The sequence below is a fragment of the Carassius gibelio genome, chromosome B3, assembly GCF_023724105.1.
Source record: "Carassius gibelio isolate Cgi1373 ecotype wild population from Czech Republic chromosome B3, carGib1.2-hapl.c, whole genome shotgun sequence".
Classification (NCBI taxonomy): Eukaryota; Metazoa; Chordata; class Actinopteri; order Cypriniformes; family Cyprinidae; genus Carassius; species Carassius gibelio.
This window is the reverse complement of record NC_068398.1, coordinates 4,621,772-4,638,608: the sequence shown is the minus strand read 5'-3', so window position 1 is coordinate 4,638,608 and position 16,837 is coordinate 4,621,772. Positions and strand designations below refer to the sequence as shown.

Sequence of the window (16,837 nt, the reverse complement as noted above, 5' to 3'; positions counted from 1 at the left end):
AATGAGTAAATATATAAATTACTCATAGAATGAGATCCGCTGCATTAAGCCGCGTCATCATCAATGCGCGTGCACATTATGAGAGCTGAGCTCATACGGGAGAGAATGTACCTCGTGTTGGTTTAATGCAGATTATATTATAACAGAGTATTTGTTTTAGACTTGACTTACTTCATTTAATAGAGACATTTCAAGCTTTCTTTCATTTTAGTGACGGAAGATAGTTAGTCCAAAAAATGAAAACTCTTTCATTTACTCACACTTATATTGTTACACACCTGCATATATATCTTCTGCTCAACATAAAGGATGATATTTTGAAGAACGTGGGAAACAGAACATTTCAATGGGGCACCATTACTTCCTCATAATTATATTAAGAACATTGTGGGTGATAAAACCAACCATAAAAGCTTGAAGTAAAATAGGTTATATCTAAAATTGTATATGGTATATGTCCAACTAAAAGTGTCTTAGAGAAATTTCATTTTGATATTGAGTATTTCTGTGATTTTTCTGTGATGGAAAAGGAGTCCATCTGTTTTGTAAATGTGTACACAAGGATTTCTTGAATGGATATGTAAAATTTCATTAGAAGGAAAACAAATAGGATATTTTAAGGGCTGTTTTATTCACTTAGGTAAGTTTTTTTTATTACCACACACAAAAATTATTATTAGTATTATTTTATTTTTTTTGATTTTAACTGATTAGTGTCAAAAAAGTTCTAGTCCTTAATTACAAAAGTAGGTTTTATTTAATATGCATAAAATTGTACTTTGTGTTTTATTGTGCACAACTACAATGGTAAGTATTATTATTACTATTATTATTATTTTAGGTGTGTAAGTTTAAGAACTTAATGTACAAAATATCTCCTCCAAAACGTATATTTTAAACGGTAAGAAAACATATTCAGTGAACAACTTGCCACAACATCCTCTTTAGGCAACCAGTGGGAACACCTACTAATATCTGTCGACATGAAGAGACAAAGTGATCGTTGTTGATGTAAACGGGTAGAGAGGTTTACTGCGTCTTTAAAGTGGCTGACAAACGACCAGGGAATATGGTTAATGCTTTTGTCTTGTTCTTTACGTGCTCGTGGGGTCTGGTTGGTAAGTTATGAGTGTTTTTAATTATGAAGGTCCACTCATTTTTATAAATAAAGGATTGTGTTATTGTGGTTTACATAAAACAAAAAAAGTGTATCAGTTTCATATCTCTTTAATATCTTTGCAAATGTAATGTAGTAGTTTTGACCCCAGCTGAGTACTAGTGGAAGCAAATCCAAACAAAGATTGATATTTAGTTTGAAATCAGTCTGATCCACAAAACAACTGTTTGTTTCACTTCTGTTTTCATGAGAGAAAAAATACCTGAAACTGAACTGTCATTGTTTAAATGTCTAATATCAACCACTTTAAGTTCTTACATCCTAATTAATGCAATTCATCCAATTTTCACACAAAAACTATACACTTTAACTATAGTCTATTTTAATCATTTTTCTGTAGATGTGAAGACATTATCAGTGATGGAGGGAGATTCTGTCACTCTGAACACTGATCTTTCTGAAGTACAGAAATATTTGTTGATACAATGGATGTTTGGAAGCACAAGAATTGCTGAAGTCGAAAGTCTCTCACAAACCAACTCGACATATGATGGTCCTGATGAGAGATTCAGAGACAGACTGAAGTTGGATCTTCAGACTGGATCTCTGACCATCACAAACACCAGAACCACCGACTCTGGACTTTATAAAGTAACAGTTATCAGCAAAAACAGCAAAGACACCAGCTACATGCGTTTCAATCTTACTGTCTATGGTGAGTGGGGGGAAAATGTTAGCTTGACCATTCTTCATTTGATTTATATTTTGATATTGCTATGGCTCTACTATAAATAAAGATCAGAAGTGTGTACAATGAGACTGATGTCAAAGTATCTGTCATTAACAGAATCTCCACAAAGTACTTCATCTCCAGAAAGTTCATCAAGGTCCAATTTTCTGTTATTAACTGTCAACCAGACTGAGGACGTCAACATTACTGATCTCCATCAGCCGTGTTCAGGTACATACCTTATAATATATGTGAGAACTAATATATTTCACTCTGAAAGTCAGAAATCACACTCATGCAGTTGTTTCCAAACATATTCTTAAGTGTCACTTATGTTACTGTTGATGAGTGCTAAGCAATCCAGCAAGATGTTAATTTACATTGCATATATGCATTTGGCAGATGCATTTTCTTAAATTGCATTCAAGGTTTATTTGATCAGCTCATGCATTCATAGAAAGATAAATATGTTTGTGCAAATAAGTGCACTTCCTTTTATTTCTTTCTGTGATTTCACTGGAACCGAGAGCAGACCGCAGACGAGCGGCAGCTGTGAAACAGGTGTCTGAGCACGAGCCCTGTTGCTTTTATAAAACACTGAGACAAAACAAGGATCTCAGAGAAAGAATCACATAATCACAAAGGGTTTCTATGAGAGCTGAGATTACAGAAGAGGCTGAAGCTTTTAAAAGAGTCTAGAATGATGTTCATTATGTCAAACAGTTCTAGCTAATGCTGTTTTGGCAAGTTTGGGGAGTGTGTGCAAACACACTCAAACATCCAGACAGTAAAGCTTGTGGATATTTTTACTTTGCAATGAATACTTGATAATATAACCCACAAAACCTGTAAGCCTTATTGAAAAGGAGTTAAATGCACAATTTGGATTTAATGTTTCTCTTTTTTCAGCAAGCCAGTGTTGTGGTTTTATTGAACCTGTGATCCGATTGGTCATCTCTGCTCTGGTGGGCGTGGCTGCTGTTGCTTTTATTGTTTATGACATCAGATCTACAAGACGTGAGCTGAACAGGATGGAAGAGACTAGATATCACCGTCGGATCCATGAAGTGAAATCAGACCAACAATATAAAATGAGCAGAAGCATTAGTTCCAGATATGTTTGCATTAAAAATATGCATTAATATTTCCTGTACTTGCATTGCTATCTGTTAACAGTTGTTGTTTTTACTGCATTTATTAATATGCACATAATATGATTTTGTTTGATTTAGTAGTTGGTTAATTACATAGCTTTAAACACATTTACCCCCCCCCCCCCCCCCAAAAAAAAATGATGCCATAGAATGATCTCAGCTCTTGTTTCTGTTGACTCTCCCAGAGCAAATGTGTGACTTTGCATAATGATGTAGTTTTATAACAGAGTGAATGTTTATATTTAAGTATAATTCAAATAGCCGTTGAATGTCATTTACATAATTCATATGAATGACTAAATAAAAAAGAAATGATGCACTTGTTGTTTTTATGTACATTTATTTTGGGAACAGATAGTTTGACTGACTGGTGAACTGACTGGAATCATTCTGCACACAAGCAACTGTTAATACAATTATGTCAAGGCTAATGAATAAAGTGAACAAATAAACTTAGTGATCTTCACAGCAATAGTGTTTTTATTTTATCATATGGTCAAAACTTCACTAAATATTAAATCACTGTAAAAAGCCACTGGACAAGCTTGATTTTTTTTATAGGAATGTTTTCGTCCTCACAGTGATGTTTGTACGTTTGCACTGGATTGTAAGCTCGTATGTGTTTGCAGTACACAAACTGTGATTAAGACTGCCGACTCCACTGTAATGTGAGTGACCCGGTCTCTCTCTCTCTCTCTCTCTCTCTCTCTCTCTCTCTCTCTCACACACACACACACACAATGTGCAAAACTCTGCATCTGAACAGTCAGCAAAGTCAGAATTACCTCCTCTCCAAGGTTCACAAAACGGTCATCCATAAAATGCATTGCTGTTCTGTTGTAAATAATCTTAAAGATTCCTAAATGCATCTACTTTCAGAAGGCCAAATCAAGTGCTTTTGCTTTCTCCTAGATTCACACAGCATCTCCTTGACATGACTACCTCAACACCTACTGCGGTTACTGAAAGCATGTCTTCTTTCTTTGCGTGAACATTTGAGTGTTGTTACACAAATATTTCCACATAGTGACATAGACATCTGGGGGCGTGCTGGAATGAGCCATTTTAAGAGGGCTTGGCAGAAGCTTAACATTGATAAAGAATATCTCTTTGGATTTTGGAATGATATTCTTTATGCACCAAGAGCTTGTAACACTCCCAACCCTCCGCATCATATGACCCCTTTAATATGTGGAACTGAGTCTTAAACCCTCTTCTGTGTATGATGAAGCTCTTAAGGATAGATGAACTCTTTTTCTCTGCTGTTTGTGAAGGTGGCTCCACAGAACGGACACTGAATCCAACAACACCGACACAAGTGATCAGACAGAAGGTAATGTGGTCTGAACCTATAGTCCGTATTTACTGGAAATGTCTCTGTTTTGACTCTCAATCTGATCTCAGACAGCAGAAATTTCTTGTCTAATCACATCTTCTAGGAGGTTGAAATCATCAACATCATGGATTGACTCCACTGAGGTCCTTTTCAGAGACGATTGGCTCAACTGAGATCTGCTGAGTGAATCTCTTCAAACACAAACCAGCATGTGGTGGGCCATTCTACAGAAACGTCCACTTCTGGTATGTCAAGATTTCTTAAAATTAGGGTTGGGAACCAAGAACTGGTTCTTATTCAGAACCGGTTCTATTTTTTTTTTTTTTAAGAACCGGCACCGTGAGCAATTTCTAAGTTTTGTTTCCAAAAATGGTTCAGGTGTGACACGTGACCAAGTGCTGTGAGCAGCCTTGCACCAGCGTTTCCTGTAAAGGATGTCACAAACCAAAAAATAAAAACGCTGCCCTGCCTCTTTCATTACCGAGCACAGTGCTGTTTCTAGGCGGAGATCTAGGTGGTCACCTAGTGGCGTCCCCAGCTGAAGGGGTGCCAATGAGCACTCATTCTGGCACTACACTGCTACATTTTAGCATGGTTGTGATAAAGAGTGCCATGGACACTCTGAATATGACTGCCGCCCTCAATGGATCCCCCAACATCATTGGGCTAGAGTACTGTCAAACTGACAATGCCGTTGAGATGGCGTCCTCTGCTGACTTATTGCGGCGATAGGCAAATTGAAATGGGTCTTGTGTAGCAGGGAGACAGGGTTTTAAATGGCATATAACCAGTTTCTCAAAACATTTGTCAATGAATGGGGTGAGTGCGATGGTGGAGGTTTTGAAACTAGTGGGGACAGTTGCACACAACCAAGTATTCCCTCAGGACCAGCTGCCTTCCATGCATTCACCTTACGCAGAGTGGAGGAAACATCTGAGCTGGGGAGTGTTAGTGGCAGTATATTGGGTGGAAGCTCAGCTTTGAGGGAGACCTCCATATTATTTTAATCAAAACAAGCATAAAAGTGATTAAGCTCATCAGGGAGGGAGGCAGAGCTTGGCTGAATCTGATCAAATGCACATTATCATTCTTTAGCTTGGGTTAAACCAATTACTTTTACTTGGCTGGAACGGCAGCTATGCTACTTATGTCTCTATTTGTTTCTTTTTCTTGCCATGCGTTATCAAGGATTTAAACCAGCTTCAGTCTGGATCCAGAACACATGAGAAGTGTCATGGTTATGATCTGTTTCTGACTTTACATTTCCCTCTGTCCCATTGTCTGTTAGTGTCCATGGTTTTTTATTTCATTTACATTTACATTTAGTCACTTAGCAGATGCTTTTATCCAAAGCGACTTACAAATGAGGACAATGGAAGCAATCAAAAACAACAAAAGAGCAATGATATGTAAGTGTTATGACAAGTCTATTAGCTTAAATGGAGTACACGTAGCAAGGGCTTTTACATAATATAATAAATAAAAAGCAAAAAAAAAAAAAGTTATCTGTACTTTACTAGAATTTTTGTGTTTCAAACAACTTTTACTTTTACTCCACTTCATTTCCTAATTAAAATGTATTCGTCAGGTTCTTTATACACCACTTATGGTAAAACCAGTTATACAACTCCAGGGGACCACTACATTCATTATATACTTTAAAATAGTTATTTAGCATTTATTTATTTATTAAATGTCATTTAATTATATCATACATTTGATAGTTATGAATACATCATTGTATTTTAAATGGTAGAACAAAACTCAAAATAAAGCACTTTCCCTCTGTACATGGCTGTGGGGATGAGCAGTTTTGTGGTGATGCGAATTATTCTTGTGTGTGTAATGTTGTGGATCCAAGCATATTACTAACGCTCTTTTTAAATAAAAAAAATAAATACTGCGCCACTGAATTAAGATCAAATTTTAAAGATTATAATTTAATTCCCTTTCATTTATTGGTTCTTTTTATGAAGAAGAAGAAGAAGAAGAAGAAGAAGAAGAAGAAGAAGAAGAAGAAGAAGGAAACAGCGCACGTTATAGATGCACGCACCGAGTAATTTCTATGAAATTTCCCCTTATTATTTTTCTCCTCTCGTCGCTTCTCTCTCCAGTCCAGCGTTTGGCGCTAAAACACATTTTTTTGTTTGCCAAACACCTTTAAACCACAGAGGAAGAAGATTAGCGTCATCGCACTCTCTGTTGTTCTGTCGTGATGCTAAGCTTTTAGAATTATTTCTGTAAATTGAAAAATACCGTTTTTGAATCGGTAAGTAAATACCTGTAATAGTCTATTATCCCCGTAGTCTTGACTACGTTCTGAAGCAAGCAGGAATATCTGGAGGATTATCATCTGAATTGAGATCTGCTGCTGTGAAGATGGAGTTGGTTAAAGAAGAGAGTGAAGAAAATACAAGTGAACCAGAAATCTGGAGAATAAATCACGAGGAATCAGAAACCTGGAGAATAAAAAATAAGGAACCAGAAACCTGGAGAATAAAACACGAGGATCCAGAAACCTGGAGAATAAAACACGAGGAACCAGAAACCTGGAGAATAAAACATGAGGAACCAGAAACCTTGAGAATTAATTATGAGGAACCAGAAACCTGGAGAATAAAACACGAGGAACCAGAAACCTGGAGAATAAAACACGAGGAACCAGAAACCTGGAGAATTAATTATGAGGAACCAGAAACCTGGAGAATAAATTATGAGGAACCAGAAACCTGGAGAATAAAAAACGAAGAACCAGAAACCTGGAGAATAAAACACGAGGAACCAGAAACCTGGACAGTAAACCACGAGGAACCAGAAACCTGGAGAATTAAACAGGAGGAACAAGAAGGTTTGTATTTATTCTTCATCTAGACTACAGCTTTTGCTGTGGCTGCTCGATTATGGCAAAAATCATAATCCCGATTATTTTGGTCAATATCTGATATTTAACATGATTATAGTGCCATATGTCCAGAACTTTATATTAGTAATTTATTTAAAGATAGAGTTTCAAATATATATCAGGGCTTGCTAAAAAAATAAATAATAAAAAAATATCACAGATATGAAAGAATTTTATTTCAGTATTTACAGGATATCTGCAGATTTAAAAGATAATAAATTTAAGGCAATTTGTGACCCATTTTAAGAGCTGCACAAGTAAAAATTAACACCGTATGAGTGGTGTTGGACAATGTCTATAGTAACACAGTATTAAGCCATAAAATTACATGATTTACAGTTCAGATACAGGTTTCCACAAAAACAAAAATCTTATACGACAGCATTTCAGCCTTTAGACCATTTTTATGAAAACGGATAAATTAAGCATCTTAATTGTTTAGATTTTTGGAAGGCATATTAACTTCTTTCTCATTTACAACTGTTTGCTGCATGAAAACATAAGTTGATATTTGCATTGATCTGAATATAAACTGCAAGAAAGGCATGTTGGAAATGCAAATTCATTCTTTTGCAATGAGGTGGTTGTTGGAATATTGCAGTTTCCCCGATAACAGCAGTACATACAGCAATTTGCACTTATAAATGTTGCTTTATCAGGAATTATAGGTTTAAATAAATAAAAATGGTAACTACACATTTCTGAGGACAGTCGGTTTTCTTCAGTTAGATTAAAATAAAGACATCCGCCCTGCGTTTTAACTGCAGCACTCTCATTTATTCAATGACATCATTGCCTTTTGAAGTCTGATCCAGCTGTCCTTCTGTCCCCAACTGTAAGACCTCTTGAAATTATAATTAAGACTTTTCCTATACCATTTAACATATTTAAAACTTTTTATGGCTTTAAGTTAGATACTACTCACTTGGGGTGGAATGGTCCCACTTACAATTGGTACAATTTGGTATGTGCTATGTTAAGGGGAAAACTATACTGTTAAATAAAAATAAAGAATATAAAAATAATCTAACTACAAGCAACAGCACAAATAATGGAATAAAGATTCTAATAAAATGAACAGTGATTTTCTATAAATTAAATATGAATCTTAATTAAAATTGTAAAAGCTTTCCAATCAAGAGCAGTTAGTGATTTCTATGTTGTTGCTGTTTGATTAATATTAAGAAAGTGCTGTCACTTTAAGACACTGTAATTATGTTCAGCCGGCTATGTCTGCTATAGTATACTTACCAAGACGGGAACATTTTTGTATGAATTTGTCCATTTAAACAATACTTCAGAGAGAGCTTAATGTTGTGTGTGTTTTGAGGCACAGGTTGGCACGCTTCAGATGAACACATGCACAAATCTTTTCACTGCGCACACAAGCTCATGTCTTCTGGCTCTTAAATGTTTACACTGGCAAAGCTTATATCAGTGTGTGATGTTCTGGGGCCTGTTCTTTGTATGTCGCTAACTCAGTTAGCTGGATTTGAATGTTGACGATTTGGCGTGATCTTTTGGTTCTTCGAAGATCATCCCAGAGCTGCTGTCATAGCAACAGGTCCGTAAGCTTAAACCTGCTCGGGAGCAGCTTATTTCATGTAAACAGGATTAGATCGCTTCTTTTCAACCAGAACTGATCCTCAAGATATGTCTGCTACCACCGCTACTTTATTACAAGAGTATCGTACTGATCCAGGGACAATAATTTAAAATAATAATCATTTAAAAATATATTTAAAAATAATATAAAAATGCTGTGTAGTCCATAACTATAGTCCTACTATAGGCACAGCCAGTTTTACTCGCTGAAATATTTATTTGTCATAAAATTATTACTTCATAATTGTATTAGAGTCTTACACACATGCTATACAGATAATAGAGTCGTGCATTATTTTGAGTGATGACTGCTATTATAAGAGTGCAGGAGATGCAGATAACATGATATTGACCCTTAAGAAACTTTCATTAATGCGGTCACGTAACATATCTGTCCAAATATAAAATGAAATGAATAGATAATTTCTACATTGAAATAAAAAATGTAAAGACTGGCCAACTATTATAAATTGCGAATCTAAATAATTGGGAATCGTGAAAAATAAATAAAATAAAAATAAAAGCATGTATCTATTATCTGTTTCATGTATCTATTATAACATTTCTTTAGTTGTGTTTGCTTGGCTATTTCCTTATAAAAGTCCAGGAATTTGTCAAGTTTTTCGTTAGTTGTTGTCTTAAATTATATGACGTCATTATATTGGCGTCTTGCCACCAGCCAATCGCTGCACTGCTGATCATGGTTTCGAGTATCGATAAATATCCCCTTTAAGCCAATTATCTGGATCAGGATTAGCACGATGATATCATCTTGGATGTGTCATTTGATATCGGATGTAATAAGCGACGTACGAAGAACGGGCCTCTGGTCTCACCTATGCCTGTGCGCTATCAGCACCCGTTATTTTTTTTTTTTTCATTGCTGAAGTCCTAATGTATTTTTTTTTCATTGCTGAAGTCCTAATGTATTGGGAATCCAGAATGTGCATTAATCAACAAAAACATACATTATCCGAACCCTGTTTGTTTTACGTGTTAATTATAGTAATTAATTTTACAGATGCGTTGCGTTTAAATATTAAATCTGTCCTAGTGCTTGCTGAACCATACGAGAGCATTTTAGTGCCATGGAAAAAAAATATAAATATAAGATTAAAGATTATATTAAATTTAAGATTATATTAAATATAAGTTTCAGTCCAGCGCTGTTTGCATTGTCCCGTCTAGTGCCACGTTGTTTAATTAGCAAATGAATTTGCACCCATTTGTGCGCCCATGGACGTGCAGGTCAAAAAAAGAGGTGTGTTCAGGTGTAGGCTATTGCTGGCGCATTGCTATTTTAAGGACCTGAAAATAGACTGCGCCATAGGCCAACTCAAACCTAGTCCAAAGTCAATGGAGCAATATTTTTATCTTATTTAAAGAGCGCGCGCTGGTAGAACAAAAGGATTACAGTGTAAAACAATATTATTGTGTAGGCTACATAAATATAAAAATTTAATGATGGATAGTCATTGCATGTATTAGAATTAGGCTACCTATTTGCATTTTATATATATATATATATATATATATATATATATATATATATATATATATATATATATTGTGCCAATAAACACACATATATATTAACTGACTCATCGCTTGGAGCTTTGGTGGATTCCTGCTTGTCCCGTAGATCTGCTTGTGTGCTTTAACTTCGCACAGGAGCAGATCGGTTTCTTCGAGAATAGAATCATTCAGCTTTTCCGCCAACAAATTCCACCATGTAAATAGCGATCCGCCATCTCACTCTTAAAGGAAATGGAAGAAGACACTCTGATTGGTGTATTGAACGTTACGCCCATTACTCATTAAGAGAATGGGGAAAACCCATTCCAAACGTGCCCCAGTGCACAGATCGTTTTCCATCGTTAAAATAGCAAAAGTGGATTCTTTACTCTGTTACAACTGTGTTCAATTTTATGTACTTTTACGTGTCTCTTTTTTCCCCAAAGTTACTGACAAATGAAATGTTTATGCTTTAATTTTAGAGTTTATTGAAGAAAATGAAGAAAACGAAGAATTAAATGAAGTTCGGGAGAAGAATCATGTCAAAACTTCAGAAAATTTGAGTTGCTCTCAAACCAAACAGAAAGATTTAAAGACAAGAGTAGCCAAGAAATCTTTCACCTGCACTCAGTGTGGAAAGAGTTTGACATGCAAATATAATCTTGATGTTCACTTGAGAGTTCATACAGGAGAGAAACCATTCACTTGTGATCAGTGCGGGAAGTGTTTCACACAATCGTTAAGCCTTAAGGTACATATGAAAATCCACACTGGAGAGAAAGATTACAAGTGTTCACAATGTGACGAGAGATTCAGTCGGTCAGGAGACCTGAAGAAACACATGTTAGTCCACACTGGAGAGAAACCACACACATGTGATCAGTGTGGGAAGAGTTTCACACAAAAAGGAAGCCTTACAGCACATATGAGAGTTCATACAGGAGAGAAACTTTTCTTATGTAATCAATGTGGAAGGAGTTTTTCACATTTAACTCACCTTAAGGATCACATGAACATCCACACTGGAGAGAAACCTTTCAAGTGTTCACACTGTGACAAGAGATTCAGTCGGTCAGGAAACCTGAAGAAACACAAGTTAATCCACACTGGAGAGAAACCGTACACATGTGGTCAGTGTGGGAAGAGTTTTACTCAAAAAGGAAACCTTATGACACATATGAGAGTTCATACAGGAGAGAAACTGTTTATATGTAATCAATGTGGAAAGAGTTTTTCACTCTTAGCTAATCTTAAGGTACACATGAACATCCACACTGGAGAGAAACCTTTTAAGTGTTCACACTGTGACAAGAGATTCAGTCATTCAGGATACCTGAAAACACATGAGAGGATCCACACTGGAGAGAAACCGTACACATGTGATCAGTGCGGGAAGAGTTTTGCAGGTAAAGGAAGACTTATGGCACATATGAGAGTTCATACAGGAGAGAAACTGTACACATGTAATCTTTGTGGAAAGAGTTTGAAATGCAAATATAGTCTTGATTGTCACATGAGAGTTCATACTGGAGAGAAACCATACACATGTGATCAGTGCGGGAAGTGTTTCACACAATCAGTACATGTTAAAGAACACATGAGCATCCACACTGGAGAAAAACCTTACAAGTGTTCACACTGTGACAAGAGATTCGATAGGTCAGGAGACCTGAAAAAACATGAGAGGATCCACATTGGAGTGAAACCATACAAGTGTTCACACTGTGACAAGAGATTCAGTCGGTCAACACATCTGAAAACACATGAGATGGTCCACACTGGAGAGAAACCTTATAAGTGTTCACACTGCAACCACAGATTCAGTCATTCATCAAATCTGAAAATACATGAGAGGATTCACACTGGAGAGAAACCGTATTACTGCACTGAATGTGGGAAGTGTTTCAGTCGTCCATCTTCTCTACACAGTCATACAAAAAACAATCACACAAAAAACACAGTAAGTAGGTCATCTTCAGATCCAGCACTTTCAGATCTGATGCTGCCTTGTCATCAAACTTGAAACGGTTATGCATTAAGCAGGATCATCTGGATTAATCTGTTTCTAACCAGTCGTTATGAGTGATATGACAACGAAACATCTAAAGTTATCACAGTGAATCAAGTTATCACAGTGAATAAAGTTAATCTTCAAAACCAGCAGATGAACTCTGAGATTCAGTTCAACTCAAAGAAGGAGTAACTCCACAAAGACCAATGTCAAAATATATTATTATTGCGTATCATTTTGCTGCATGATATTAATGATATCACTGTTGTTTCTAATGAGTTTCATGTTATGGTCAATTATCTTATAATGCATGTGTGTCACTTGTGGTTTGCTTACTCTTTCATGAATTAAAGGAGATTTTCACAAATTGTTCTTGATCAGGAAGCTGAAAAAGGGACTATAACACTTTAAGAGAGACTGAGATTAATTTTTTAATTGTTCTTTGTTATTTTAAAAATGAAGTTATTCTGCTTAATATGTATTTTGGAAATGCAAATGCAAGAAAAACTGTCATGTAGACTTGTGATTGCTCCTTCTTTGCTTCTCTTGTAAGTATTAATGGAAACCTAAACCCGGTTTTAAAGGAGTCCTGGGGCTAAATTACAAAAGACTGTAGTAATGATAAGCTCTATTGCTAACTGTTCTACTTTTGATGCTGGTTATATTAAAAAAACACAATTTATTATTGTCACATAAACATTATCAAGCTAATTGTTTATTGCCAAATGTTTCTACATGAGATAATATTGAGATGTGTTTTTTGTTATTTTGCAATCTAGAAGTGAAATCGCTCTTGTAATTTAGGTCTGCTTAATCTAATTTTATTTTCGATTGAGTTTGATGAGAGATGTTCACATGTCTTTAACTTGGAGTCAGAGTAAAGTCTGAAGGGTTTATCGCTGGAGTCCTAGTCAAGTCTGAAGTCTTTATTGCTGAAGTCCTAGTCAAGTCTGAAGTGTCTAACCTAGAGTGCTAGTCAAGTCTGAAGTCTTTTTGCTGGAGTCCTAGTCAAGTCTGAAGTCTTTTTGCTGGAGTCCTAGTCACGTCTTAAGTCTTTAACCTAGAGTCTGAGTGAAGTCTGAAGTCTTTATCACTAGAGTCTGAGTAAAGTCTGAAGTCTTTATCGCTAGAGTCTGAGTAAAGTCTGAAGTCTTTATCGCTAGAGTCTGAGTAAAGTCTGAAGTCTTTATCGCTAGAGTCTGAGTAAAGTCTGAAGTCTTTATCGCTAGAGTCTGAGTAAAGTCTGAAGTCTTTATCGCTGAAGTCCTAGTCAAGTCTGAAGTGTCTAACCTAGAGTGCTAGTCAAGTCTGAAGTCTTTTTGCTGGAGTCCTAGTCAAGTCTGAAGTCTTTTTGCTGGAGTCCTAGTCAACTCTGAAGTCTTTTTGCTGGAGTTCTAGTCAAGTCTGAAGTCTTTTTGCTGGAGTCCTAGTCAAGTCTGAAGTCTTTTTGCTGGAGTCCTAGTCAAGTCTGAAGTCTTTTTGCTGGAGTCCTAGTCAAGTCTGAAGTCTTTATCGTTGGAGTCTTAGTCAAGTCTGAAGTTTTTATCGCTAGAGTCTGAGTAAAGTCTGAAGTCTTTATCGCTGAAGTCCTAGTCAAGTCTGAAGTGTCTAACCTAGAGTGCTAGTCAAGTCTGAAGTCTTTTTGCTGGAGTCCTAGTCAAGTCTGAAGTCTTTTTGCTGGAGTCCTAGTCAAGTCTGAAGTCTTTTTGCTGGAGTCCTAGTCAAGTCTGAAGTCTTTATCGTTGGAGTCTTAGTCAAGTCTGAAGTCTTTATCGCTAGAGTCTGAGTAAAGTTTGAAGTCTTTATTGCTGAAGTCCTAGTCAAGTCTGAAGTGTCTAACCTAGAGTGCTAGTCAAGTCTGAAGTCTTTTTGCTGGAGTTCTAGTCAAGTCTGAAGTCTTTTTGCTGGAGTCCTAGTCAAGTCTGAAGTCTTTTTGCTGGAGTCCTAGTCAAGTCTGAAGTCTTTATCGTTGGAGTCTTAGTCAAGTCTGAAGTCTTTATCGCTAGAGTCTGAGTAAAGTCTGAAGTCTTTATCGCTAGAGTCTGAGTAAAGTTTGAAGTCTTTATCGCTGAAGTCCTAGTCAAGTCTGAAGTCTTTATCGTTGGAGTCTTAGTCAAGTCTGAAGTCTTTATCGCTAGAGTCCTAGTCAAGTCTGAAGTCTTTGTCGCTGGAGTCTGAGTCCAGTCTTGAAGTCTCAAGTAATTTAATGACTCGCTAAAAAAAATCCCATTCACAATCATCAAGTATTGAAATCTTGGTTATAGACTAAATCTATTCTATAATCTTTGTAAAAAAGGTGATAAAATGTAAGATTAATGTACATCCTGTTACTTGTATGTTTTGATCCATTACCCTGTTTAAAACTGTTTTTCTGTAATCAAATTCTATAATAAGACTCCAATCTACCTTGACACATAAGTAAATATATGACACAGATATTACAAAACAATAAAAATAAAGCATTTCTTTATGATAAGTTAGGACAAATATTCACTGTGTTTAGTCTCCCAAGTGCCGTCGTAGTTTGTTCCGTTTCAAAATTCAATTGATAAGACTTCTGAGCAAACAAACACATGCGCTGTAGTCAGTACTGTATTTTCATTTTGATTTATTTTGATTCTTTTCAGTGTCAGGCCTACTTGTAGATGGAGAAACATGTCCATTTGTTCTTTTCAGGAACCCTGTTGACAGCCATTTATGCAGCAAAATTATCTAAGATAAATGATCTGTTCATTCTTAAACCAATCGGCGAGCTCGAATAGTGGAAGCATATTTACAGTTTAAAATACATTTTTTGTTTTATATATCTATATATTCTGACGAGTCAGCTGCCTCCTCCCTGATTGTAACCGGCATCCCCGTCCTAAATCGCCGCCCTTCACCAGGCTCCCGACTGGAGTGGGTGTGTGAGAGGAGGGGCGCTGGACGAGTCAGGGCTGGTGGCGTGTAATGGGGCACACCTGAAGGAAATGGAGCCTCATCACCACCGCTGTTTAAAAGCCCAATGCGCCTCTCCTCAGGAGACCGGTCTCTTCCCCGTGCTTGCACACTGGCTTCTAAATCTGACCTCAGAAGACTACAGAGGGTAGTCCGGACTGCTGAGCGAATCATCGGTTCAACTCTCCCATCTATTCAAGAACTGTACTTATCCAGAGTGAGAAAAAGGGCTGTCAAAATCACTCTGGACCCCTCACATCCAGCACACTCCCTCTTTGAACTGTTGCCATCTGGTCGACGCTACAGAGCACTGACCACTAGAACAACCAGACACAGGACCAGTTTCTTCCCTCAGGCGATCCATCTTATGAACAGCTGATAATAACGGCGAACACACTACACTTTATATTTATATACACACACACTTTATTTATCTAACACACATACTTAGTATACACTTAAATTTTGCACACAATATATATGTACATACATAACTTCATTTTGTAATATACCTGCCTACAATTGTCATTTGTATACTGTCATTCACTATCTACTTATTTGTATTTTTTATTCTTTTATTATGTGTTTTATGTTCTGTCGCTGTCATTCTGTTGTACTGCAGAGCTTCTGTCACGAAAACAAATTCCTTGTATGTGTAAACATACCTGGCAATAAAGCTCATTCTGATTCTGATTCTGATTCTGGTGTCCTCGTGGGTCCAGGAAGGGTGCGTTGAGGGACTCCCGCACCACAAGAGACGTGAGCTGCCGGTCCCGCGATCCGGAGGAGAACCGCACCCGTTTACACGGCCGACGGGCCAGGATGCTGGGCCGTCCATCCCCTGCCAGCGCCGCGGCCAACGAGAGTGATACGGCCGCTAGAGGAAGCCGGCGCCCCTCGCGTACCGGACTGAAGAGGGGAGCGCATGCGGCCGCCGGACTCCGCCCCTTACCTGGACCCTTCCTCCATGAACACTGCCCGACCCTCACGAACCCTGCAGCACGACGAGGACACCAGATTCTGTTATTTTGGACACTCTTCCCCTTTGGCCACCTTTTATCCCGTTTTATTTGATTTTCTGTTAATAAAAGCTTAGTTGCCCTTGAGCATAAATGACTGCCCACTTCTCCGGGTGTGGTTTGTGTGTTCACTGCTGTGTGTGTGCACTTTGGATGGGTTAGATGCAGAGCACAGATTCTGAGTATGGGTCACCATACTTGGCTGTATGTCACTTCACTTTCGTTAAAGTACTTAAGTATTTTTTGGGGTGTATCTTCATTTGAATTTTTGTGTTTCTTTTACTTTATAATATTTATTTGGCTTTTTTATGTCATTTACATATATTTGATAGCTATGAATACATCACAAAAAATCCAAATAGAGCCCTTTCCCTACCTGGCTGTGGACCAGGAGTTTTGTGGGTGATTGGAATTCTTCTTGAACTCAAAACAATATCAGAATATCGACACAGTCGGTTATGTGTTTACAAGGATATTCTGATACTGTTTTGAATTAGACAATATAAACAGC

At 37.1% G+C, this 16,837-nt stretch overlaps 2 protein-coding genes and 2 long non-coding RNA genes across 6 annotated transcripts in view; 2 read left to right on the top strand and 2 right to left on the bottom strand.

Annotated features, from left to right (window-relative positions):
- The first annotated feature begins 994 nt into the window (after nucleotides 1–994).
- On the top strand, nucleotides 995–4,470 carry LOC127952062 (uncharacterized). Its single transcript, XM_052550324.1, has 6 exons — nucleotides 995–1,118; nucleotides 1,518–1,832; nucleotides 1,965–2,078; nucleotides 2,757–2,864; nucleotides 4,276–4,334; nucleotides 4,441–4,470. Exons 1-6 carry the CDS (start codon nucleotides 1,070–1,072, stop codon nucleotides 4,468–4,470), a joined length of 675 nt encoding a protein of 224 aa, XP_052406284.1. The 5' UTR covers nucleotides 995–1,069.
- A 2,158-nt stretch (nucleotides 4,471–6,628) lies between these two features.
- The window catches only part of LOC127952629 (uncharacterized), a 66,678-nt gene continuing 56,469 nt past the window's right edge, over nucleotides 6,629–16,837 (bottom strand). The window contains exons 3-5 of one of the 2 annotated variants that reach the window (XR_008152994.1): nucleotides 6,947–7,096; nucleotides 6,827–6,886; nucleotides 6,629–6,766 (exon numbers count right to left, since the gene is read on the bottom strand). This is a non-coding gene — a long non-coding RNA (uncharacterized LOC127952629). Of the gene's footprint in view, nucleotides 6,767–6,826; nucleotides 6,917–6,946; nucleotides 7,097–16,837 lie in introns of both variants that reach the window. The other variant, XR_008152993.1, reaches the window with a different exon arrangement.
- Nucleotides 6,665–16,444, top strand: LOC127952525 (gastrula zinc finger protein XlCGF57.1-like). Its single transcript, XM_052551050.1, has 2 exons — nucleotides 6,665–7,185; nucleotides 10,842–16,444. The coding sequence occupies exons 1-2, from the start codon at nucleotides 6,717–6,719 to the stop codon at nucleotides 12,380–12,382; spliced, it is 2,010 nt and encodes a 669-aa protein (XP_052407010.1). The 5' UTR covers nucleotides 6,665–6,716; the 3' UTR covers nucleotides 12,383–16,444.
- LOC127952643 (uncharacterized) overlaps nucleotides 13,535–16,837 on the bottom strand; it is a 41,284-nt gene continuing 37,981 nt past the window's right edge. Inside the window, exons 2-3 of one of the 2 annotated variants that reach the window (XR_008153014.1) lie at nucleotides 13,984–14,145; nucleotides 13,535–13,660 (exon numbers count right to left, since the gene is read on the bottom strand). This is a non-coding gene — a long non-coding RNA (uncharacterized LOC127952643). Of the gene's footprint in view, nucleotides 13,661–13,983; nucleotides 14,146–14,210; nucleotides 14,373–16,837 lie in introns of both variants that reach the window. The other variant, XR_008153013.1, reaches the window with a different exon arrangement.